The sequence below is a fragment of the Cervus elaphus genome, chromosome 1, assembly GCF_910594005.1.
Source record: "Cervus elaphus chromosome 1, mCerEla1.1, whole genome shotgun sequence".
Taxonomy (NCBI): Eukaryota; Metazoa; Chordata; class Mammalia; order Artiodactyla; family Cervidae; genus Cervus; species Cervus elaphus.
Window position 1 is genome coordinate 60,239,651 of NC_057815.1, and position 27,270 is coordinate 60,266,920.

At 40.3% G+C, this 27,270-nt stretch overlaps 4 protein-coding genes across 4 annotated transcripts in view; 3 read left to right on the forward strand and 1 right to left on the reverse strand.

Moving 5' to 3' along the window:
- Window positions 1–27,270, forward strand: part of LOC122694965 (interferon-induced very large GTPase 1-like) — a 1,416,129-nt gene that overhangs the window by 471,900 nt on the left and 916,959 nt on the right. The gene's annotated exons all lie outside the window — the stretch shown is intronic.
- The window catches only part of LOC122695260 (zinc finger protein 215-like), a 462,760-nt gene that overhangs the window by 111,176 nt on the left and 324,314 nt on the right, over window positions 1–27,270 (reverse strand). The window lies entirely within an intron of this gene.
- LOC122681154 (olfactory receptor 2AG1-like) lies at window positions 16,726–17,754 on the forward strand. The gene has a single exon (XM_043882922.1). It carries the CDS (start codon window positions 16,726–16,728, stop codon window positions 17,752–17,754), a length of 1,029 nt encoding a protein of 342 aa, XP_043738857.1.
- On the forward strand, window positions 25,837–26,760 carry LOC122695215 (olfactory receptor 2D3-like). Its single transcript, XM_043904842.1, has one exon. It carries the CDS (start codon window positions 25,837–25,839, stop codon window positions 26,758–26,760), a length of 924 nt encoding a protein of 307 aa, XP_043760777.1.

Consider the following 27,270-nt stretch of genomic DNA (forward strand, 5'->3'; position numbering starts at 1 on the left):
TTTTATTCTAAAAATGTTTTACTTTTAATTAAGCAGCTGTAGAATTACTTTTATTATAACCTCAACCATCATCTATATTTATAAACTGACGTTCCTTTTCTGGTTTAGACCACCTGATTTAAAAATTTTCTGTGTAGCCATTAGGTCATGTGTTATACAAATCCTCCCTGTCCTTACTTATGTTCTATTTTACTTGATGAATTGTATTTCCAAGGGAGGTATCTTATTGTCCATACAACAGTACATTTTTCTCTCTCCTTTGTTATTTTTTGCTTGTAATATTTATTTTACTTTAATACTTTTAATATTTTATTTTTAAATGTTTAAATCATACAGAAAAGTAGAGAAAATAGTATAACTGAAAACTTTGTCCACAATTCAGGTTTCTTAAATTAATGATTAAAGGCTGTACATACTACTAGGTGAAGTAAGTCAGACAGAGGAGAAATAGTCTATGACATCCCTTATATGTGGACTCTAAAAAGAAATGATACAAATGATCCTTACTTACAAAACAAAGAGACTCACAGACTTAGAAAATGAACTTATGGTCACCAGGGGAAGGAATAGTTAGGGAGTTTGGAAAGGTTATGTACACACTGACCATTAGGAATGGTTTAAAATGGATAATTAACAAGGACTTATTGTATAGCACATGGAACTCTATTCAATGTTATGTGGCAGCCTGGATGGGAGGGGGGTTTGGGGGAGAATGGATACATGTATATGGATGGCTGAGTCCCTTCACTATTCACTTGAAACTATCACAACATTGTTAATCAGCTATACCCCAATACAAAATAAAAAATTCAAAAAAAAGGAAAAAAGTTGTACATGGATTTTATAATTATATTGCCTGTTTAATATTGTACTCCAATTATAATTATGCTACTATATTCAAAATCAGAAGAGTGGTTTTCAAGAAGGAAAGATGGAATGACTTGTAGCTGACTAGAAATCTTCAGAGAAGGATGGAAATAGGTAAATGTTTACCTGGACAACCATCAGACAGTGAACCAGAAAAAGTAAGATAGATTACCAAAGCTGATGGTAGCAGGAAGTTTTCCAGGTAACTAAATTGGTAAAATTTCCCCTTTGTTGCAGGAAAAAAATGTATTGACTGTATAAGTAAGGGTTCAATCAGATAAAGCAGACCCAGTAGGAGATATGTATTAAAAGTTTATTACATGGAACTAACTTATGCAACTGTGGGAGTTGGCGACACAAATTTGAAATTCAGAGGGCAGGCTGTCAGGAAGGGAAGCCTGGAACTCTTGGGCATGAGATTAAGCTACTTCTCACAGGTGAAATTTCTTCACCCTCAGTTCTCCTCTTAAGGCCCTTCACTTGATTGAACAAAGTTCCTCTAAATTATCTAGAATAATCTTTTATACTTAAAGTGAACTGAACATGGACTTGAATCACCTCTAATAAAATACCTTCACAGTCACACCTGGATTAGTGTTTGATTGAAAAACTGGGAAATAAAACCTAGCCAAGTTGATACATAAAATTGGCCACCACGGTCTTCCCTTGTCAACTTAGAGCTCACATTTATCTCCTTAAATCATGCAATCTCCAAAATAAAGACAATAACAAGCTCATTCTTCCACCTAACACAATACAACTATCCTGTGTAAAACCAAAACTATGCTAATCCTTTCTCCAGAAGCTGCAAAGTCCTTGGGGGTGTTCACCCTTTTCCCTTGATATTTGTAACTTAAACACTGTGGTATAAATTTATTAATATATTTTATGCTAAATGATATATATATGGATATACATATATTTATAACAAAATAAATATTTTAATATTAAACTATCACAAATTTTATTTCATTTATGCAACTGGTCACATGGTCTTTACTAATGTTTGTAATTGTCTTTAACAACCCATTCCATAGTCTCTGCTCTCAAAAAACACCTCAGCTGTCCACTGTTCTTTGCTTCATATGGTGACTGAAACCTTCATTCCTGAAGGGTCTGAGCTATTAGAAACCCTGCCTGAACCAAGTTGTAATTTTCCATTAGCTTTAATCATGGTGCTAAGAGATTCCCTAAGGGATTTCCTGTATCTCAGTCATATTCTTCCCGGTAAGATCAGTGAATGCCATGAGCATGGACACATTGCCGTATTTCATCTTCTGTGAAACACACTTCATTTATTGATCAGAAGCAATGCATTGTGGAAAAACTACAAGAATGGATAAATCATTCTGTAAATCCACAGATGGTAGCTTTGACAGAAGTACTGCATTTAGGGAAGGCAATACTATATCAAAAGTTAGTGTCTATTCCAGGAAGAACATAGTGTTGCCCCTTCCATGTTGGAAGTGGTCCAACGTAACCAGTAATCATCAGGTAATTGGCAGGAAATGTTGCCATATTAGGGACTCAATGTTGGTCTCTACTGCTGACAGATTGGACAGTAGCTCTAGCCAGGTCATCCTTAGCAAGTATACGTCAATGATTCTGAGCCCATGCATAAATTCCACCCCTGCCACAGTGGTCATTTCACATATGAGCCCACTGGGAAATGACAAAAGTGGCTGGGGGAAAAGACTATTATCCACAGAACAAGTCATCCTATTCACTCATTAAAACAATAATTTTTTGATGAGGTCAACTTTTGGTGAGTATTCACATGGAACACAAAATATCTTAATGATTTTTTTTCCCATTCAGTACAGTTCAGTTCAGTCCCTCAGTCATGTCTGACTCTTTGCAACCCCATGGACTGCAGCACACCAGGCCTCCCTGTCCATCACCAAGTCCTGGAGCTTACTCAAACTCATGTCCATCGAGTCAGTGATGCCATCCAACCATCTCACCCTCTGTCGTCCCCTTCTCCTCCTGCCTTCAATCTTGTGCAACATCAGGGTCTTTTCCAATGAGTCAGTTCTTTGCATCAGGTGCCCAAAGTATTGGAGCATTTCAGCTTCAGCATCAGTCCCTCCAATGAATATTCAGGACTGATTTCCTTTAGGTTGACTGGTTTGATCTCCTTGCAGTCCAAGGGACTCTCAAGAGTCTTCTCCAATACCACAGTTCAAAAGCATCAATTCTTTGGTGTTCAGCTTTCTTTATAATCCAACTCTCACATCCATACATGACTACTGGAGAAACCATAGCTTTAATTAGATGGGACCTTTGTTGGCGAAGTAATGTCTCTGCTTTTTAATATGCTGTCTAGGTTGGTCATAGTTTTTCTTCCAAGGAGCAAGAATCTTTTAATTTCATGGCTCCATTCAGAGAAGTATAATCACATTTCCTCTTCCCTGACTTCCTTGTCTCCAATTTTTGAATCATGCTCCTTGTAAATCCTGAACCATCCAGAAAAACCATTGATTAAGTATATAGATTTATACTTTTGATCATTTCTTTTAATAGGCAAAATGGACAAACAGGTACCCTGGGTCAAGGTTCTATCCATTGGGACAAATTACCTTTACCATGGTCCTTCGGGGATGTACTGGAAAGCGGCTGTACTGTTGTAGCTGTCCACTTTAGGGCAGCTCCTTCACATTGTGCAGAATCATCTGTAAACCATGTCCAGGTTTTCCCTTCCTCAGTCAACTAACTGGTCATAGAGAATTCCCCAAGATGCTGTATGTGTGGCCTTGGAGATAGAAGGTAATTTAGCAAGAATAAGAGCCACGGGCATTTGGGCCACTTCCCCATGCAATTTATGTCTTCATGGCCTGTTCAAGCCCTACCTCATACATACCACTTCCATTCTATAATGGGGAACTACTGTCCATGTCTAACCCTATAGCTTGGTGGGTCAGATAACACCCAATTTATAATGGCAGCCAGGTCCTTCATGGCCTATGGTTAAGTGTTCATGGTCTGACAAAGCCCAATAGTAAGCTAAAAGCTGTTTCTCAAAAGGAGAGTAGTTATTCACAGAGATGTCAGGGATTTGCTCCAAAATCCTAAGTGTTTGTTCTGTGATTCATATAAAAGGGTTTCCTAAAGGCTCTAAACAGCATCCCTTCCAACACCAATGTATCCGTTGGATCAAACGGCCCATAAGACAGAGAATCTTAGACCTGTTGCAGAGCCTTTTCTTAGTCTGGACCCTGCTTTTGAGTCATTTGGTAGATGAGCTGGAATAGCTCACCCACGTGAGGAATATTGCCTTCAAAACCAAAGCAGCATACTAGATATTACGCCTCATTTTCCTTTTACTTTACAAAGGATGTCTCAACATGTCCCTCACTGTACTGGTGGCCTTCCCAGCCTGAACCCGGAGGTGTGATGCGCCCTTCCCTCCCTGGCACCGGCTTGTGCTCCGTTGAGGCAGTGGCCTCTCTGTCGCACCTCTCTGCTGGCAGCCCTCACTGAGCCTAACCTGTCAGGCCACTGCTCCCGTCACTCACCCACTGCGCAAGCAGGCAGGCAGGGCTCTGGTCCGGGAGCGTCAGCTCCAGGGCCACCTCGGCACTCATGAGGCTGGCTGCCTGTTGCCTCACACAGTGTTCATGATTGCCTGACGTGTCAGCCATCTTTATGTGGCCACCATGTTGTCTGCAGCCTGCACGCCTCGGCCACCAAGGGCTGGAGGACGACACTGCTGGAGAAACCTGGTACTTTGGACTTGCCGGCTTTCTGGAGTCGCGCCTTTCTGCTCTGGGTGCAGTGGCAGTGAGCCAGGCACCAGCTAGTTGCCGGCACTCAGCGGCGCAGTGAGCCGTCACCGCAGTGAGCCCCTCCCCCAAGCAGGCGACTGTTAGTAACGGTGGACTAGCTGCCGTTATTGGCCCTGCTCAGCCGTTGGTCAGCGCCGAAATGGGCCCCTCCCACTCTTGTTTATAAAGGGAGCCCCAATTCAGACTGAGGGAAAATGTTCTTTTGAGACTGCTAGTCTGCCCTCTGGGTCTTCCCAGGTGGTGCAATGATAAAAAATCCTCCTGGAATGTAGGAAACACAGATTTGATCCCTGGGTTGGGAAGATCAGATCCCCTGGAGAAGGAAATGGCAGCCCATTCCAGTATTCTTGCCTGAAAAATTCCCGCGGATAGTGAAGCCTGGAGGGCTATTGCCCATGGGGTCGCAAAGAGTCAGACACAACTGAACACACAGCCTGCCATTTGCTCAGTCTGCTAACTTCTGATTAAAGTTGTTATTCCTTGTTTAAACAACTCATCTCTCAATTTATTGGTCTGTCATGGGGCAAGCAGAACAAGCTTGGGCTCGGTAACAACACCGCTAAACACCTAGAAATTTCACTTCAGTGGAAGGTACTTGAATTTTTGTCACATTTATCTACAATCATCTGATAGGTAAATGTCTCGTTGAAATGTCTAGAGTAATTGCTGCTTCCTGGTGTTGTTCAGTCATGTCCAACTCTTTGCCACTCCGTGGACTGCAGCATGTCAGGTTTCCCTGACAAACTCCAGGAGATAATAAAGGAAATCAGTCCTGAATATTCATTGGAAGGACTGATGCTAAAGCTGAAGCTCCAATACTTTGGCCACCTGATGCAAAGAACTAACTCCTTGGAAAAGACCCTTTTGCTGGGAAAGATCGAAGGCAGGAGGAAAAGGGGATGACAGACGGTAAGATGGTTAGATGGCATCACCAACTCAATGGACATGAATTTGAGCAAGCTCCGGGAGGTGGTGATTGACAGGGAAGCCTGGCATGCTGCACTCCATAGGGTCGCAAAGAGTCAGACATGACTGAGTGACTGAACTGAACTGTCCAGTAATTGAACATTTTTTGGCATTACCTTTCTTTGGGATTAGAATGAAAATTGACCTTTTCCAGTCCTGTGGCCATTGCCGAGTTTTCCAAATTTGCTGGCATATTGATTGCAGCATTTTTTTTTTCTTTTTTTTTTTTTTTAGTGTTTTTTAATTTTTTTTTTAAATTTTTTTATTAGTTGGAGGCTAATTACTTCACAACATTTCAGTGGGTTTTGTCATACATTGATGATTGCAGCATTTTTATAGCATCATCTTTCAGGATTTGAAAGAGCTCAGCTGGAATTTCATCACCTCCACTAGCTTTTTTTGTAGTAATGCTGCCTAAGGCCCACTTGACTTCACCATTCCATGATAAGAAAAAACAGTAAGCATACTAACTTTGTAATAGAGCAAGCCAAGTGCAGCTCTTTGCATGAAGCCATTGTTGTGCATTATTTCTCCCCTCTTTCCCTACAGTGTTACCAGACAACAGTTGCCATGGGACTGGTAGTGATAGGGTAACAGGCAGGAAGGCCAGGGGCCTTTAGTTTACTAACTCTGTTAGTTTTCTGAATGCTGAGGTTAAAGCCAACATTTTTACTCTCTTCTTTCGCTTTCATCAAGAGGCTCTTTAGTTCTTCTTCGCTTTCTGCCATAAGGGTGGTGTCATCTGCATATCTGAGATTATTGATATTTCTCCCGGCAATCTTGATTCCAGTTTGTGCTTCATCCAGCCCGACATTTCTCATGATGTACTCTGCATATAAGTTAAATAAGCAGGGTGACAATATACAGCCTTGTCATACTCCTTTCCCAATTTGGAACCAGTCTGTTGTTCCATGTCCAGTTCTAACCGTTGCTTCCTGACCTGCATACAGATTTCTCAGGAGGCTGGTCAGGTGGTCTGGTATTCCCATGTCTTGAAGAATTTTCCACAGTTTGTTGCGAGCAACACAGTCAAAGACTTTGGCATAGCCAATAAAGCAAAAGTAGATGTTTTTCTGGAACTCTCTTGTTTATTTGGTGATCCAGCAGATGTTGGCAATTTGATCTCTGGTTTGTCTGCCTTTTCTAAATCCAGCTTGAACATCTTTAGGTTCACAGTTTGCGTACTGTTGGAGCCTATGGACATGATGTTCATTAGGTTTTTACTTGGTTTAATGACTATTTTGCCTTACATCTGTAACTGTAAAATGGGGTTTGTTTCTAACCATCTGAAACTTTTAGTTACAAATGGCTGCTCAAACTCCTGTGACTGGGAAGCTTCCTGCAATTACTACTTGGGGGCCCTGGATCAGAGACCTTCAGTATGAAGGTTAGGAGAATATGTTGCCTCACCAATTTAGGGACCATGCCCCTTACCAGCTCAGAAGCAGTTACAGAATGAGAATGACACCCCTTTCCCTAGGCAACATAATTCTCCTAAAAGAAGGGGGGAATGAAAGGGTAACAGGCAGGAAGGCCAGGGGTCTCCAAACAGAAAATAGGCTGCAAGGGTTAAGACATTTTTGTCTCTCCCTTAAGTGGCAGGAGGAAACAAACTCTCCAAGGAAAAGTTTTTCTTAAGCTATGTTAATGAAACTATGTATTTGCTTTGGAATTTGCCTTTCTTCAAAATGGGTCCACCAAAGACTAACTTTTTTTTCTTTTCTCAAACCTTGGGCTGGTAATAGCTCAACAAACCAGTATTCACATCAATTGTTTCATGGCTGGGGGATGACACACCTCGTGCCATCCTATCTCTAAAATGCATTTTGTGGGAGAGGGGCCCAGTGAAACTCCCTCAGCCTTGAGGTGTCTCTCTTATCTAATTAATAACTTTCTAACAGACATAAAACAGCTTGCTAGGACTAGCACAGGGGTCACTCTCCATCCCCCTTCCGATGTCTATGACAGAAGCTTTCTCTGTTCCTTTTTCACTTTAATAAAACTTGGACACAAAAGCTCTTGAGTGACCAAGCCTGGTCTCTAGTCCCGAAGCTGAATCTTCTTCTTTGGAGACCATGAATCCGACACTGTTCACCCTAAGCTGTCTGTAGCTGTCATTCTTGGCCATTGGTCAGCACCATGTGGGCCCCGCCCACAAGCAACCAACCATTAATGAGCCATGTTAGTGAGGAATTCAGCCAAAGGTCCAGTGGGAGTGGTGGTTGTCAGTTGAAGAGTGAGGTAAAAAGGGGATCCTGGCCTTCTCACTAGGGTCTTCCAGCTCGCCTGGCCTTGGGCCAATGAGCGAGTTGAGAGGCCACAGAATGAGGCTGGGGGTTATGTCCTACAGGTCTCCAGAGCCCTCATCAAGGCTACCCACTGGCTTGGCCCAGGCCTTGAGGTAGCGGTAAGCTTCTCCCCCATCCCTGTTTCTGTGACCTAATAGTAGTGGCAGTCTGTCTGGGTTCACAGTCTATGGGACCTGGCTGACCCCCCAACCCCACTCCACTGTTTAGGGAGCCTGAGAGCCAGTTGAGTCCTGGGTGCCTGGCTCCCTCAGTGATGACAGCTGGGCAAGGTCTGGGGACCTGGCCCTGAGGAAGCTACCAGCTGAGATCTGCCATCTCTTAGCCAGGACCAGGACCTTGGCAGGGGAGAGTTGTGCCTTGGCACCTTGCCTTTCTTGTCAGATCAGAAAATGACATTTGTTTGGTAGAGATTCACTGGATTTCGTTAGCTGACCATGACTTAACCTCAAGAACAAAGGATTTGAAACCAAGAAGTTATTTTCTAAGAACATCATCATCCACTAACCATCAGTCTCTGTGAGTCAGACTGCTATGCTTACTGCTTTCACTCCTCCACCCATTACAGCAGCCACATTCAACTTATCTTTGATGATTAAGATATGATGATGGCCATGCCATATGAGATCCCATTATTCCCATTGCATTTAGAGATCCCAGTTCAATGGTAGCCGCTTCCACTATAATTTCTGACCTACACAGAAGACTAACCACAGGGCCCTTAAAGGATGCTGGGTCTTCTCTCATAAATTTGTTTTCTCACAGTCATAGTGAAAGATGTATTCTGCCAGAGTCAGTGAGCAGGTCTTATTTGATAAACCCATTCCAACAGTTTATCTCCCAAAGTTTTTGGTCAACTTACTCTATAGTATATAAATGTAAATCTTACACTTTAAATTCTAATTACTGTAGGAGACCTACCCTTGGGCTCATGTTTTAGCCAGCCAACTAAACGATCTGTAGAGCCCTTTCTAACCTCTTGAGCTGAAACACTGAATCCAAGGTCTCTACTTATTGGTCCATATCAATAAGTTTAGCCTGATCCAACTTTATGTTCCTCCCACCATAATTCCATACCCATGAGCTCCATCCCCACACTTATTTCCCAGATTTCTGTCTGTATACGTCAGAAAAATCACACTGCTCCTTTGATGTATAAGAACTCTCACTCTTTGAGTTTGCTGGAACTTGAGTTTACTTACAAGTTTGGAAGCAAAGAGGGAAGGTGAGAGTGGCCCCTGAGGAGAATCTGCAGTGTCTTAATGGTAACAACCTCAGGGGCATTTATTACACATTTCTAAGGCAAATAAGGGCCAAACTCTCATGAAACAGCTTATTATTGGTCAAAAAATTAGCAGAACAATGTCTTCAGAGTCATGGGAATCTATTTGCCCCTAGTCCAATTGTCAGGTTCCCATTCTTCCCTAATCAATACCCTCACTTTAGCAGAAGACATCCTGGAAATTTAGGAATTCAATTTGCATTATAATTCAGCTACTAACAGACTGAGACTGTGGGTTTGGTTTTGAGAAAGGTTAGCTAGAGGTTTCTTTAGGGCCATATAAGGAGAATAACATCTCTACCCTTTTCCTCACGCTTGAGAGTCATTGAGGCAAGATCTGTAGGTCTTCTGACTCAGCAAACATTCACTCTTTGAACAAGAAATGTTCTCCTCTTCTTGGAGATAATTATGAATTCCCTGCCCTCTAATACCCTTCCCAGGGAGCAGAAGGAAATATGGAGTGATGACTTATAGATCCCACTTTACCTTAAGAAGAAGATGACTAAATCATGTTAATACAGACCACTAACGTGTGTGTGTAACGTGTGTGTTTCTAGGAAGAGCTTGGTGGTGTGCTATTGTGGAATCTACAGAAATCCACCTCCTTCACAAGATAGACTGTCTAGGATCTTCTGTATTAAGATGTGAGCTTTGACTACAGTTTTCAATATCTTCCCCACAACCATAGAAGTAGGGCAGAAACTACATATTTTCCACAGTGGGGTCACTGAGCCTGGCACCATAGCTGGCGCAAAGTAGAAATTAAATAACCTTTGATGAATTCATAAAGAATCTCAGCATCAGAGAAAACATTTAATGGACTAAAATAGAGGCCACCAGCACTAAGTTCTAATCACCTACTTAACTGAGCAGCAGCAAACTCACAAAACTGACATTTAAAGATACACACATCCTTTCTCTGACTACATCCAGGATTATCACTTAACAACTCTTCCACTGCCACCCCTCTGACCCAAGTCATTGGCTCCTTTCTGGGTCATTGCAACAGGTTCCTAACCAGTCTGCTTGCTTCCTTTCTGGTCCCTGTAAAGTCTTTAACGGAGTAACAAAACAAAGTCTTTAACAAAGTGACAATTCCTCTTAAGCAAAATTCAGATTATTTCAATTTCCTATTCAAAGACCCCCAATCATTCCCTGATTCACTTAGAACAAAAGTCGAAACCTTCACAGTAGTTCTATGTGCTTACTGCGCTTCCTCTCTGACCTCATCTCCTACTCCATCCAACCCAGCTTGCTCACTCCAGTCCAGCTGCCTTGGTCTCCTTGTTTGCCTACCTCAGCTTGACCTCAGAACCTTTTCAGTGGCTCTTCTCTCTGTCTAAAATGATCTTCACATTTTTGCTCAAAGGACATTTTCTCAGTAAGCTCTGCTCTAACCCTTACAATTTCTTCCCACATTCTCTGTTCCTCTTACCTTTTTTTAGTTCCAAAGCACTTGAAAACTCCTAATATACAATGTAACACTTACGATATTTTATTTCTTGTTCTCTACCACCTAGAAGGTAACATCCCTAAGAAAGGATGGTTGGTTATTTTTTTCTATATTATTGCTATATAATGTTGTGTTCAGTGCATAGTTGAAGTTAATACAAATTGAATGAGAAAAAAAACAGAATAATGGGAGGAAAACAAAGCATGCAAAGTAAGGGTTACATATTGAATGAGGAAAAAAAAAAAAAAGAACTATGGAGGGAAAACAAAGCAGGATACATTGTGTGCTTTAGCCTTAATTAATTTGCTCTGATTTACTCACTTGTGCTCAGTGCAACAGTTCCCTCCAGAGGAAAGACTGAGATAGAGTCCTGCTTTCACAGCTCTCCTGAGACCTCATTGGGTCTTCTCAAATCCCTGTGAATTTGGCAGAGATGCACAGTACTAGCCCAAGGCCTGGTCATTAGGTGTGAACTCAGGGATTGTAAATAGCAGCACCCCCCTCCGTGTTTCTTCTACTGTGGTGCAGAACTCATTTATTGAGAGATGAAAGAAGAAGTAAGAGGTCAGGTATCACATCCAGGAGACTTATTAAAAGTCCTGTCTCCCAGCACTTCCAGGAAGGGATCAATTCAGCTGGGGAGAGAGTTCCTTTTAAACAAAGCTTCTGAGCAGAGGGACAAAGTCATTGTCATCATATAGGGAGGCAGAAGAGCCACCCCCAAGGACAGGCCCTGTCTCACGGTGACCCCTGGGAAAGTGAGGCCAGGCTTTGCAGGCCTTCCTTTGGGTCCTCTTCCTGGATCATCTGCAGTGGTTTTCCTTTATTTAGTTTTTCCTCCAGAGCCAAGTAGGAGTGAAACTGTTTTTAAAAGTTAAGCATTTACCTTAGTTAGACAATTGCTTAATGGCTAGGAAAATTCCTTCACAAGGTGACTGGGTCAGAGACACAGCCTGTCTTAACCCTTCTCATAAGAGAGGGGACAGGCTGTTTCAGGTTCCTATGAGACCCTTCTCTCTGAAGTGGAGGTCATTCAAAGGCCAGGTGGCCCATTCCAGGGAGGCCCTGCAAAGCCAAGTGGATGGGAACACCCTGACCCACTGATCCCACATACCTCCTCACAGCTGGTCCCCTTCATGCACTGGTACAAAATCTACTTTATTTACTCACCAATTTCTAGTTGCACTTCTTCACTCTCCAAACAAGATACACAACCAACAGTGAAGTTGACCAGCAGTATCTCCTATCTATCAGAGGTAAGGATTTTATCTCTGTTTGGGGGGTATTATGAGCTTTCTGTAAGTGAATGATCAGGAAATGGGAGTAGGACCCTAGTTAGGAAATGTAAATGGTTAGGAAATGTTATTTGTTCCCTAAGTCTTGGACATGTCATTAATGTTGGTCTCATTTATTCAACAAATAATCATCAAGGATATTCTCTAATTGAGGGGCTGTGCCATATACTGAGCAAACACTGCGAATAAGACATAATCCTTATGCTTAAAGATTAGCATTAAAATATTTGACTGCAATAGTCTGGGAAGCTACTTACTCTGAGAGAAGCAAGGCAAACTTCTGGGAGGTAGTAACAGAGATGTTAGGAAGTACCAGGAAATTTTAACTGAGAAAAAGGATTAGAGCATAAGGAATGGGAAAGGGGAAAGAAATGGCACTTTCTAGGAAGAGGAGCTGCAAGTGCAAAAGCCTAGAGGCAAGAGGAAACACAATTTCCTGGAGAATTTCAACTGAATCAACATGGAGGGATTTGGGGTCCAGACAGGGACAGAGGAGGGTGCAGAGGCTAGGAACCACAGGCAGAAATGAGGCAGGGGAGGTCAGCTGGCCAGATGATGAACTGATTTGGAGGGCAATCGATAAAGTATGTTAATAGCCAAAAGGGAGGAACAACTTAAACGTCCACTGACAGATGAATGGCTAAAGAAAATGTAATATAAATATAATGGAATTTTATTCAACTATAAAGAGAAAGAAATCTGGTCCTATGCTACAACATGTAAGAAATTGGTATACACTGTGTTAAGTGAAGTCAGCCACAGAAGTCTAAATACTACATGATTTCTCTTATGTCATCTAAAGTAGTCAAATTGTAGCAGAAAGAATAGTGGCTTCCAGGGGCTGCTGGGATGTGGAAAAGAAGAGCTGCTGTTGAGTGAGTATAAAGTCTCAGTCATGCCAAATGGGAAAGTTCAGGAGATCTGCTGTACAACATTTAAAACTTTAAAAGAGTAGATCACATGTTGTTTTTACCACCAATAAAAAAAAGAGAGTAATTGAACAAAAATCTCTGTAAACTGGTTTCTATATAGTGCTCATACTTTATATTTATTGAGAATCTATCAACATTCAGAAAACTAAAATCATGGCATCTGGTCCCATCACTTCATGGCAAATAGATGGGGAAACAGTCTTTTTGTTTTTTGGGGGGCTGACTTTATTTTGGGGGGCTCCAAAATCACTGCAGATGGTGCATGATGCAGATGGTGACTACAGCCATGAAATTAAAAGACACTTATTCCTTGGAAGGAAAGTTATGACAAACCTAAACACCATATTAAAAAGCAGAGACATTACTTTGCCAACAAAGGTCCGTCTGGTCAAGGCTATGGTTTTTCCAGTGGTCATGAATGGATGTGAGAGCTGGACTATAAATAAAGTTGAGAGCCGAAGCATTGATGCTTTTGAACTGGGGTATTGGAGAAGACTCTTGAGAGTCCCTTGGACTGCAAGGAGATCCAACCAGTCCATCCTAAAGGAGATCAGTCCTGGGTGTTCATTGGAAGAACTGATGTTGAAGCTGAAACTCCAATACTTTGGCCACCTGATGCAAAGAGCTGACTCATTTGAAAAGACCCTGATGCTGGGAAAGATTGAAGGCAGGAGGAAAAGGGGATGACAGAAGATGAGATGGTTGGATGGCATCACCGACTCAATGGACATGAGTTTGGGTAAACTCTGGGAGTTGGTGATAGACAGGGAGGCCTGGTGTGCTGCAGTCTATGGGGTTGCAAAGAGTCAGACACGACTGAGCAACTGAACTGAGATGAACTCTGTGACTATAACCATAAAAATATAAGTTAAAATATGACATGTAAAATAGTTATGAAAATTAAAAAATCATGAGACCACTGAAACAGTTACAAAGAGCTAAGATCACTCCTACTTTACACGTGAGAAAAATGTGACAGCTACATGTTAAAATAAGATCATGTGATCAGTAGGAAAGATATAACTCAAGCCAGGGAGTTTGACCTTGCCTTGTGTTTTATTCACAATGTCTTAGACAAGTCAAAGTATTAGGTATAAATCATTATCACAAAATATCAACAAAAAGAGGGTGAGTGCTAAATTGGTGGTAGTAAGAAGGACACCATGATGAAGAATCAGCAAACTATGCACTTTGCAAGAGAAAACAGTCCTTGAATTCCAAGCTTTCACATAAAGTCCTATCCATTCTATTCACTTACTCACTCTGAGAAAAATAGATTCTCCATTATTATGAAAGTTTCTAGTCCCTTAAACATACTCAATTCTTCTATTTATCACCTACTAAACTAGCTCCTTAGGACTGAATTCCATCTCAAGAATCATATCAGTTACCAATTGTTGATGCTACTTCCAACATGAATCTTGACTCTATCATATCTGTGCCATTTCCCTGGTCCATCTTACCTGGATGACCACAGTCACCTCTGCACATATCTCCCTGGGTCTGTTCTTGCCCAACTTCTACTTGTACTCCTCCATGGGACTATCAGGGTTATTTTTTTTAAAGTATGAATCACTCTTGTGTATACAGATTAAAGACACCCCTTATATGTGGAATCTAAAAAGAAATGATACAAATGAACTTACAAAACAGAAACAGACTCAGGGACTTAGAGAATGAGCTTATGGTTGCCAGGGGAAGGGAGGGGGGAAAGGATAGTTTGGAAGTTTGGGACAGGCATGTAAACATGTTTATGTATGGCTGAATCCCTTCATTGTTTACCTGAAATTATTATAACTTTGTTAATTGGCTATACCCCAATACAAAATAAAATGTTAAAAAAAAAAAAAAAAAAACAGCTCTCAATTAGAGTCTATATGGGATTCCATGGAGACTCAGTGGTAAAGAATCGGCCTGCAATGCAGGAGAGGTGGGTTCGATCCCTGGGTCAGAAAGATCCCCTGGAGAAGGAAATGGCAACCCACCTCAGTATTCTTGCCTAGGAAACCCCATGGACAGAGGAGCCTGGCAGGCTACAGCCCATGGGGTCACAAAAGAGACAGACATGACTCAGTTAACAAACAAACAACAGTAGTCCATATTCCCTGAAAGGCCAAACAGGACTTGGAACCTGTTTCTCTCTCCAAGCGTCTCTCGTTCAGTACCGTCCTCACCAGTTGTCCTTCAGCTTCTTAGAAATTACAAGCTCTTTCCTGTTTCAAATATTCTGCATATTTTATATTGCTCAGGTAGCTCTTCATCCCTCCTCAATTGGGTAATTTACATTTGTCTTTCAAAACTGAGCTTAAAATTCACAGACTCAGAAGGCTTTCTTTAACTACCAATCTACATGAGAACCACTGTCCATTTTTTTTTCCTTTAGGATGCTTTTCACTATTTATAGTTACATCTATTTTATTTATTTATTGGCTATGCCACGAAACTTGTGGGGACTTAGTTCCCTGACCAAAGACTGAACCCAGGCTCTGGGCAGTGAGAGCGGGGAGTCCCAACCACTGGACAGCCAGGGAATTTTCCACCTACCTTTCAATGCTCCTTATGAGTGTAACTGAATGTGGTCAGGTATTTTATATACTATGTACTTCCCTGTATGAATGGGAGCTAGCACAGTGCCTGGCACATAATAGACACGAGAGGGAATGGTTCTTTCTCTCTTCCAAAATTTTCTTTTACATCAAGGTAACATGGGTTTGGGTAGACTCAGGGAGTTGGTGATGGACAGTGAGGCCTTCGATTCATGGGGTCGCGAAGAGTCGGACACGACTGAGTGACGGAACTGAACTGAACTGAATGTTAATCCTTAGCCTCTACTCTCTCCTTTCTTCTCAAGTTTCAGGGAGGAAGTTAATCTAATTGGAGAATGAACCGGAATAAAATTCTCTCTTTTTCTTAGAAGATTCAATGACCAGTACTTGTATCTCTTGTTCTCCTGTTCCACCAGTCATTCTTAGGTGGGAAGTACTGACCTGGTCCTGCACTGCTTGTGACTGAAAAGGTAATTATGTTCATTTTGAGGTTTAGGAAGTCCATTATCCACTGACACAGAAATTACATCCCGTAATTTCTGTTTTATGAAAAATAGGGTGATGTTTTGGCTACACAAATATCTCCTGTCTCAACTGCTTCACAACCTGGGTGGGAAAGAGGGAAATATATGTTGGGCCTTCTCAAAGATGCTGCATCTCCTGAAAAGAAGGGAAGGAAAAAGAAGCTGGATACCATATGTCTGGGCTTCCGAGGTGGTGCTAGTGGTAGAGAACCTACCTGCCAATGCAGGAGATGTAAAGAGACATGGGTTCGATCACTGGGTCGGGAAGATCCCCTGGAGGAGGGCACAGCAACCCACTCCAGTATTCTTGCTTAGAGAACCCCTTGGACAGAGGAGCCTGGTGGGCTACAGTCCATAGGGTCGCAAAGAATTGGACGTGCCTGAAGCTATTTAGTGCACTCCATACGTCTATATGCCTAAATTTTCCCTTTAATGTTTCCCATTGGTTAGGTTGCTCCTGTTTCTCAAGAGAAGGAAGTGGGATGGTGAAGCAGAGCAAATGCAGAATTACTGCCCAAATGGAACTTGCCTAACATTGAAGGAAACATCAGAAATGGGAAAGAAAAGTGCTATTTTAACAACATGTTATCAGTACATACTTGGTGATTTAATTTATGAATGAAAGACTAATACATGGTATGATAAACTGAGCAACTAATTTCTTTTGGTCAAGGGCTGTAACATTGTAAAGGCAAGGAGTCCCCAGTGACCACATCAGAACTACCTTACCTGATTTTTCATAATTTCAGATAACGAAAAAAACCACAGAATGGAGCTCTATAACTCCACCTTGGAAAGTGGTTTCATCTTGGTGGGGATTCTGACTGACAGTGGGTCTCCTGGACTGCTCTACACTACAATCTCAGTCCTGTACACTCTGGCCCTAACCAGCAATGGCCTGCTGCTCCTGATCATCACAATGGATGCCTGGCTCCATGTGCCCATGTACCTCCTGCTCAGCCAGCTTTCTCTCATGGATTTGATGCTTACATCTGTAGTTATTCCTAAAACACTTGTGGATTATCTGCGTGGAGAGAATGCCATCTCCTTTGAGGGCTGTGCCCTTCAGATGTTCCTAGTACTGACCCTTGGTGGTGCAGAGGGCCTCTTATTGGCCTTCATGGCCTATGACAGGTACGTAGCCATTTGTCATCCTCTGAACTACATGGTGCTCATGAGGCCCAGGATCTGCTGGCTCATGATGGCCACATCTTGGACCCTGGCATTCCTGAATTCTGTGATACACACTTCATATACCATGCATTTTCCTTTCTGCATGACCCGGGAAATCAGGCACCTCCTCTGTGAGATCCCACCCTTGCTGAAATTGGCCTGTGCAGAAACCTCCAGATACGAGTTCATGGTGTATGTGTCAGGTTCCGTCTTTCTCATGCCTTCCCTTGCTGCTATACTTGCCTCCTATACATTTGTCCTAGTTGCTGTCCTCCACATGTCCTCAGGAGAAGGAAGGCAGAAAGCCCTCTTCACATGTTCTTCTCATCTGACTGTGGTGGGAATGTACTACGGAGCTGCCATGTTTATGCATGTCCAGCCCGGCTCCTACCACAGTCCCCGACAGGACAACATCCTCTCTGTATTTTACACCGTCATTACTCCAGCACTGAACCCTCTCATCTATAGTCTGAGAAACAAGGAGGTAATGGGGGCCTTCAGGAGAGTATTGGGGAGGTTTTCTTTTATCCAGGATGGTGGCTGCCAGTGTCATATTGAAGCCCTACAACTCCTAGATGGAGCTTCATATCCGGTCTTGGTTTTATGTGGTTCTTCTACATTATGAACTCTTGCCTGGAAAATCCCATGGACAGAGGAGCCTGGTAGGCTACAGTCCATGGGGTCGCAAAGAGTTGGACACGACTGAGCGACTTCACTTCACTCTACATTATGAAAATCCTGAAAATCTGCCACATTAGTCCTCATTTGGTCTTAGAGACACAATTTTGTCTCCATCAGCTCTGTATTTTGATAGTTAAGAAGCATTCATTTCTCTGATCAATATTCCAGGATATGTTTGAAATTCTTTTTCTGTTCTGACAGAGTGACCTTACATTTTACTTCAGTATTTTCTTTTCTTACCCTATGACAATCCTACACCCAATCACAGAGAAAGTTAGCCAGATTTTTTGGACAGCTCAATTTAAAGCAGAAATAAAAAGTAGAGAGGAAAATGAAGATAAAATGAAGATACAAATGTTGAATTTTACTTGTTGCTATTGACAGAATTTCTCAGTTCTTACCTTCTTATTAGTAAGCATTTGTAGTCATATAATATTAGACACTTTACTGTGGGCAGACCTTCCCAGGTTTATATCAGTCCTAGACACTGGGAAAAGAAATTCTTATCAGTTACCTATGCCTTGGTTTCTGCATCAACTCCTCAAGCTACTCATGTTGTATCAGGACAGCCAAGTACTTTCTTTTCACCTTATTTACAAATAAATCACATTATAAATTATTGATGCCTTAAAGGTCATATGTGAAAGCAGCCAGCACACTTGGTAATGAGCATCATAATTCAAGAGCTCCCTGCTGGGAACATACTCCTTTAAAGCCTCAGCCCTGATTGGTACTCCTGAATAGGAATTAATGGTCAAAATCAACATCTGAAATGGAAGCAGTCTTACCAATGGAAGCATCATCACCACTTACACGTTTCCCAGTGACCTTGTTTTTCCTTTATGACCTCCTTTCTGCCTCAGACCCTTTGAAGATTTCTGAAATTTAAAATTAAATTATGAATTTAAAATGAACTCCTCTGCTCCACATACCTTGCCTGGAAACTTTTAGCTACTCTGTAATGCTTGAAGCTAATTACATAAGGAAACAAATTTTAAAAAGATACCTTTCCATGAAAAAAAAAAAAAAAGAACTAATATTTCCTTTGGACAAGATTTAGCAAAGATACAATCTATCAGCAAGTTCTGTGGTATTTTTCTTTCCCTAAAAACATCCCAGTTTTCAACACTCAAATATTCCACTCTGGTCCCAATTACCATTATCTCTGCCCTGGACTTTTACTATAGCAGATTACTAACTGGTCTTCATAATACCAGGAGCTAGATAATATACCCTTATTTTAATGCATAATGTATCCACAAGTGATATATACATATGTACATATGTATAAGGGCTTTCCTGGTAACTCAACTGGTAAAGAATCCTCCTGTAAGGCAGGAGTCCCTGGTTCAATTCCTGGGTTGGGAAGATCCCCTGGAGCAGGGATAGGTTACCCACTCCAGTATTCTTGGATTTCTCTGGTGGCTCAGACAGTAAAGAAAAGAATCTGCCTGCATTGCGGGAGACTGGGTTCCATGGAGGAGCATGGCAACCCACTCCACTGTTCTTGCCTGGAGAATCCCCATGGACAGAGGAGTCTGATAGGCTAAAGTCCATGGGTCACAGAGTCAGACATGATTAAGCAACTAAACACAGCACAGCATGTATATATATAAATAAACTAGTTCTATATATGTACATATAACATTCTTACGTATTCACCATCTAGCATTAGCAACACCACTGACGCCTTTGCTTCTCTTCCCTAGTCTCATCTTTCTGCCTCTTATCAAATGTTCCAGGTCCTGATGGCAACAACACAGCCCTTAGCTGTTTTATCTCACCACACACACATCACAATCTGGATACGTAGCTAGGTTTGTTTATTACATTTTTCTTTCAATTTTTATGAATTTATTTTAAATTTTTTATTTTATTTTAAATTACATAAAATATTTACCTGATTAAAAAATCAACCTATGAAGTAATACCTCTCCCGAGAAGTCTAGCTGGTGTTTTTGCCCTCTCCAAACTCTTCAGTCCCATTCCCTACAGCTAATGATATATACATGCTGCTTGCATAATAACTATTTTTTTGAAATTTATTGAGATTATGTTTGTAACAATATTTGTGAATGTTCTATGTACACTGGAAAGAGATATACTTTTTATTATGATAGCTTGCAGTTTGATATGTATTTGTGCTTTTTAATTGATTGTATCTTTAGCTTTTTTATTTTTGCTATTTTTTGTCCATTTGCTCTGTCTTGAACTGGGAAAGGTTTATCAAAATCTCCTCCTTTATATGTGTATTTCTCTATCCCTCATTGCAGCTTCTGTACAGTCTGTTTTTTAAAAGTTATTATTGGATATATAAATATTAGTTACTTTAAGCCTTTAGAATTATAAAGATTAAAGCAGGACAAATACAATCCCCATTTCACAGATAAAATGACTGCTTCTCAGAAAGAGTTGATGGTTTTCCATATTTATACAACTATGAAGTGTTCTAATTAGAAATGATCTCTCCTTTGTTTCTGCTGGACAGATTATCTTTATTCAGTGCTAACTGAGTGAATATTACTCTAATTTTCAGCTGCCTTTAACAGAGAAATCATCAGCGATCTGTATTGTTCAATTACCCTTTGACATCATTGTAAAAATGTATTATTGTTGATTGTACAAAAGTAAAAACAAAGTAGCATCAATGAAATAACTGTGAATTAAAAAAAGTCCATACACATCGCTATAGAATTGTGACATATTTTTGAAGATCTATAGCTAACAGAGTGCTTCCCTGATACTGAGCTGGTAAAGAATCTGCCTGCATTGCAGGAGAACCCGCTTCAATTCTTGGGTTGGGAAGTTCCCCTGGAGAAGAAATAGGCTACCCACTCCAGTATTCTTTGGCTTCCCTGTTGGCTCAGATGGTAAAGAATCCGCATGCAATGAGGGAGACCTAGGTTCGATCCCTGGGGTGGGAGGATCACCTGGACGAGGGCATGGCAATCCACTCCAGTCAGTATTCTTGCCTGGTGAATCCCCATGGACAGAGGAACCTGGCTGGCTGTACTCCATGGGGTCACAAAGAGTCGGACACGACTGAGTGACTAAGCACAGCACACAGCACATAGCTAACAGGGAAGAAAGAAAATGAAAGTCGCTCAATCGTGTCTAACTCTTTGCGACCCCATGGACTGTGAATTCTCCAGGCCAGAATACTGGAGTGGCTAACCATTCCCTTCTCCAGAACAGGAGAAACATATCAAAATATGCTTTTGATATATTATAAAAAAAATAGCAAACAGGAGAAACATATCAAAAGAAGAAATAAATCAATCAGTAAGTACACAATCAGATATGTGTGCCCATGAGTGTGTGTATGTGTGTACCCCACGATTTACACAACAAGAGTTTTTACTCCCAGATGAAATATAAATAACTTGTGTGAGAAATAAATCCTGATCAAAAGTCCCTGGACTTTGATTTTTTCTCTAATTGCCATCATAAGACTTTTCTTCACCCATTTGCCCTAAGGATAAGATATTCCAATAGCTAACTTTCTACTCCAACAATTATAAAGTTGAAATTGATTAAATATGTTCCCATTCCTAGAAGAAAATAGGGCAAAATTCCTTAACACTGGTCTTTGCAATTATCTTTCGGATCTCAGACCAAAGACATAGACAACAAAAGCAAAAGAAACAAGTAGGGCTACATCAAACTAAAAATCCTCTCCACAGCAAAGGAAACCATCAGAAAAATAAAAGGGAAACCTACAACACAATGGGTGAAATATTTTCAAATTGTATTATATATATATATGTCTAACTTACTTTACTAAGCATTATATTTTCTAGTTCCATCCATGTTGATGCAAATGGCAGTATTTTTATGGCTGATTAACATTTCAGACAGAGAAAGATAAATACTATATGACATCAGTTATATGAGAAATCTAAAAAATAATCTCGATAAATCTTTGTGGAAAACAGAAACAGACTCACAGACATAGAAAACAAATTACAGTTACCAAACAGGAAAATGGGGTACGGAGGACAAATTAGGAATATGGGATCAACAGATATAAGCTACTACACATAAAATCGGTAAGCAACAAGGATTTCCTGTATAGCACAGAGAAGTATACCAAATATCTTATAATAGCTTATAAAGGAATATATTCTGCCAAAAAAAAAAAAAATCACTCTGCTGTACACTTGAAACTAACACAATATTATGAATCAATTATTCCTCAATTAAAAAATGAACTTAAAAAGGAAAGATAAAATTTTCTTTACAATATACTCACAAATTGAAAATATAACATGACAAACAGATTTGAATAAAGAAAAAGCAACAAAGATGTAGTGGAGATAATTTGACAGAGTGAATCAGTCCTGTTTCTCTGGATAGTTGTAAGGACATATGAAATCACAAGGAGATTTCATAAACCAGAATACATAATGATTTGATTGAAAAAAGAGGTAAAAATTATCAAGGAAGAAAGATAAGAAAAATTTAACCACATATCTATAATATAAAGAATGCAGTTTGGATTCAACAGAAAAATTACAATAAGAAATATGACTTGACTGATAAATTTTAAAAATTACATCTGAGCAATAAATAAATAATTTTCCTACTGCCAGAATAAAAAGGAAAGAAAAATAGATGGGAAAATTTAGTAGCAAAGATAATAAATGACTGCAGCATTTTTCTTTTATTAAAAAGAACTAAATATCAATGAGTAAATAAAGCATTAAGTTGTTTAAATCTAGTATGTTTTAGAAAAGTATGGATCTGTCTTTAGCATATAGTTCAAACATTTGATTTTTACATAAAGTATCTCAAACCTGTTATTTTCTAAGACGAGTTAAGGTTTTGTAAAAGGTAGCCATAATATCCTCAAATTAACAATAATTTTAAAAGCAGTTAAAGCAAGAAATATGAGAAAGGATGCATATTTCCACTTTTCTAAGGATTTAAATTAAAGGGTGGACAAATGCCTGTCGGCATATATTTTACATATTGCTTCTGCTCCCAAGAAGAGAAACTTGATTCTTTCTCATATTCAAAGCCTATAGAATTTTTTCTTTGATTAGAAAAAGTCTGGGAATTAGAGGATATTCACAGAACTCAATCTATGATTATAAACAGAAAAAAGAAAAATCTACAAAAGATCCCATGGTATCTCATTGTGTAGAGATAATAAAGGGAGCTGTGCTCAGCGATAGATACCCTGGGGATCTCCTGCTGTTATCATCTCTCAGGACCTCATCTTTTATGATCCTTTCAGAGAAAGACTCAATTCAGTGCTGGTGCTTAAAAAGTAGTGTAAAATTCACCCAAGAAAACAGTCAGAGATTGAAACAGAATCCATGGAAAAGTCCATTTCATACCCAGCTGTTAGGAAAGAGGACTGAGAATCACTGTCATCCAAAACCAAACTCTGGATGTGCAGCTTGGATCTCTGGATCTCACTCTGCTGGCCTCACTGGCAGGTCCGCTTACTTACAGCACCCCGTCTCTAGAACAAACTCATCCTTGGTCTCCAGGTAAGAAGGAGGAAGATGCTGAAGGCATCAAGTCTCTGCAGAACCAGAGTTTATCCTGGGAGAAGGGCTGTGTCTTTATTTTTACAATCCACAGTCTATTTGAGAAAAGAGATTTTTCTTTATCTCTCTTCTCATGAATTCTCACTATTAGAAATCTTGCTACTGGGCACTTACTGAGGTGGTCAGTTTGTATGCTAAAAGGCACAAGAAATCAAAAGATCCATTGTCTCTCAAACTCGCTACCCCTTTCAACTATGAGAATCTTCCTGTGTTCTTACCTTCCATCCCTGCTACATAGGTGTTCTCTTCCTGTTTCACATTTTCCACACTCTCTGGGTGATTCCCACTGAACTCACAGGAAAATACCTAGGACACAAGACAGAGCTTCTTGAACCGTACTAGGCATTATCTGGGAGGTGGGAAGAGTCCAAGCACAGGAGTGCTAGTGTTAGGTGTGCGACACTTCCTGCTCCAGCACCTAGTATTCAGGCTGCTGCCACATTGCATGTGTGCTCTCGCGCGTAAGAATGAAAAAGAGAACAGGATGCGTATTGAGGGTCTGTTCCTATTTCTACTGGAAGAGGAACAACTACCACTGACGCCTCTCTCTTATACCGGTGTTCCAGGTGGTCACACCTAGTGTTACTCCCTCTTCGTGGTCACAGGATCCCCTCACCCCAAAGATAACATGAAGCTGGGCCTGCATCACCTCTGTCTTCCAAATTTCATACTATGCTTTTAAAAGGATTATTACCTTAGGAGTGTTTGAGTGCAGGTTTGTGACAGTGCCTGTGAGTATGAGAGGAATCTATTCGTTTCTGCATGTATTCAGTCATTCATATACTAATTCAGTCAGTGAACATTTCCTAAAAATTTACTATATACTGGGTGATGCAGTCATATGGATTGAGATAGGATTTTTACACTGAAGAAACATAAAACCTAGTCTGGGAGACAAGCTTGTGAACAAATAGTTATGTGTAAATTAATAAGAACTTTAAAAAAGCATGTACTTATATACATATATCAAAATTCATCAAATTGTACACATGAAATATGCACAGTTCATTACAAGTAAATTTATAATGATGAAGCAGTGAAAAACAATGGGCTTATCAGAAATCATTGGGAAATGAAATCAGTAGTGGATTATTTTGGCTACTGAGGTGGCAGTTTATCAGTGATTCTCTTGTGTATTCCCTTTACATTGTATCAATGTAAAAGTTATTTGTCATTTTGTTTTACCAATTCCTCAAATTATTTCCTGACTCTGCCTTCCTGGTCCCTCAAGGCCAATATATTATACAGTTGGTTCAGGGTGGATCCATTGCATTTCCATCTGGATAGATATTTATGAATAGAAACCTCACTGTAACCATGTGGTCTTTGAGTCCTACTTAGCAGTTCATGAGCAGGTGGTCCAGTCACAACTGATCAGGCCACATTTGTCCTATATTGCCAATTAGATGTGTGGTTTTATCTGTGAAAACAAACCCTTGTATGTTGGCAGTCTTTGACTCCCCCCACCCCCATCCCAAGATGTCCCTGCCAGGTAGCTAACTTTCTGCTCTGACATCTCCTTCGTTGTAAAGGGCAGTTCTAGGACTAGTACTTCAGCCTTTCCCTGGAATATCAGACTCCAGCCCTGATTCCTAGCCATTTGCCCATGACCCTGCTACCTTCCCTAAGTCTTTCTAAACTCTTTCCCCAGGAGCCTGGATTCAGCAGGTTATTCCTTGCTTGTTCCTGAGGTAAAGCTATAGACTTTGACTGGTGTTTCCTGCCTGGTTGCAGAGTATTGAACCAGTGCCTCATGCACCTCTCCGACTGATTGGACTTCTGATGCATCTGCAGCATGAGGGAGCTCGAACATGGTTACGCCAGATAAGACCCTGCCACTCTGCAGGCAGCTGTTGTGGCTGCACCGGGTCACCACAAAAGGCCCTCCCTATTTCCCAAGTGCGTGGTGCTGCCTAAGTCTGGACTGGTCTCCACTGTCCTGCCTCTCTCATGCAGAAGTCTGATCATGCCTTACTCTTGAGCACTTCCATCAAACCTTGATTCTCTGATCCAGTGAAGAATTTAGGACATAATCAGGACAGTGGATTATAAAATCATATAAAATGGTCTCATAAAATTTTCTTTCTACTTGGAAGGATGGTACGGCATCTCTTGGAATCACAAAGGGAAAATTAATTATTTGTTCTTCTTCTTGATGAAATAAAAGTGAAAGTCTGCTGACTAAAAAGTAAACTACAAAAAATAAAAACCTGGGTTCTCTACTAAATGCAGAAAACTTTATAATTTTTCAAATCCACATAATATGTTAGTGTTCTTTTTAGACAGCTTTTGTAGAAATATGGTGGTGGAAATTTTTAGAAATTCGTGTCAAATATTTATAAGAATTTTTAAAAATCAAATACATTTTTTATTCCAGTGAGATCTTTACTTTCAGGATCTGATGCTCAAATGTAGTCAGAGTTTTATGGCTCTGTTGATGCTTATTGTGTAGCTAGGAATAAACATCCATGGGCACAAAAAACCAAACCTATCTGACTGAATTCATCTTGCTGGGCCTTTCTTCAGATCAGCAGACCCAGATCGTGCTATTTGTGATATTTCTCATCATCTACCTGCTGACTGTATTTGGGAATCTGCTCATCATACTATTAATTCATATTGACTCTCGATTGCACACACCAATGTATTTCTTCCTTAAAAACCTGTCATTGAGTGATCTCCTTTTCTCTACAACAGTTGTCCCACAGATGCTATTCCATTTGCTGGTAACAAGAAAGACCATTTCGAAGCCAGGGTGCTCAATTCAGATGATTTTTTTTCTAGTAGCTGGGGGTACAGAAAGCTCCCTGCTAGCAGTGATGTCCTATGACCGCTATGTGGCTGTCTGCAAGCCCCTTCACTACTCCACTCTCATGACCCAGAGGATTTGTGTTCAGCTGTCCATAGGATCTTGGACTAGTGGAGCGCTTGTGTCTCTAGTAGATACAACATTTACTTTATATCTTTCATACCATGGCAAGAACATAATTAATCATTATTTTTGTGAACCTCCTGCACTCTTGAAGTTGGCTTCAGAAGAAACTTACAAAGCTGAGATGGCCATCTTTGCCATGGGTGTGATAATTCTCCTCGGTCCTCTCTCCCTTATCCTTTCCTCTTACTGGAATATTATCTCCACTGTGATTCAGATACGGGCAGGGGAGAGGAGACTCAAGGTCTTTTCTACATGTGGTTCTCATCTCATTGTTGTTGTCTTCTTCTATGGATCAACAATATTTACCTATATGCGTCCAAATTCCAAGAAAATGAATGAGGGGGATAAGGTGATCTCAGTGTTCTATTCAGTCATAACATCTATGATGAACCCATTCATTTATAGCCTAAGGAACAAAGATGTTAAGCAGGCATTTAGAAAAGTATTTGGAAGATAGAGTCCCTTAGAGCCAATGATCTCTGTATTGACATACCATTATGGGGATGAAGACATTTTAAAGTGATTCAACATCTGTAACAGCTTTCTCTCTGAAGTGTCTCTAGGCTGATACATCAGTAAGGCACATACAGGTGCCCTTGCACATCTAGAATGTTTCAAGTTTGTCTACTGCATCTTGATCAAGATTATCCTTGGTGTTTATTGATTACTTGCCTCATAATAATAATAATAATCTATTACTAATCTATTATAATTATTAATGTAATTATTGATATAATAAATATAATATAATTATTAATATAATATAATAATATAATATTATTAATCTATTATTAATCTAATAATAGATTATTATTATGATGATACAAGTAAAATAGAACTTTGCTGTTATATTGTGTAGTATAATATTATATTGATTATATTTATGCATTACATTATATGAATACTTAAAAATATTGAATAGGATCTTTATTTACACTGCACTATTCATTCACTAATCCATATTCAC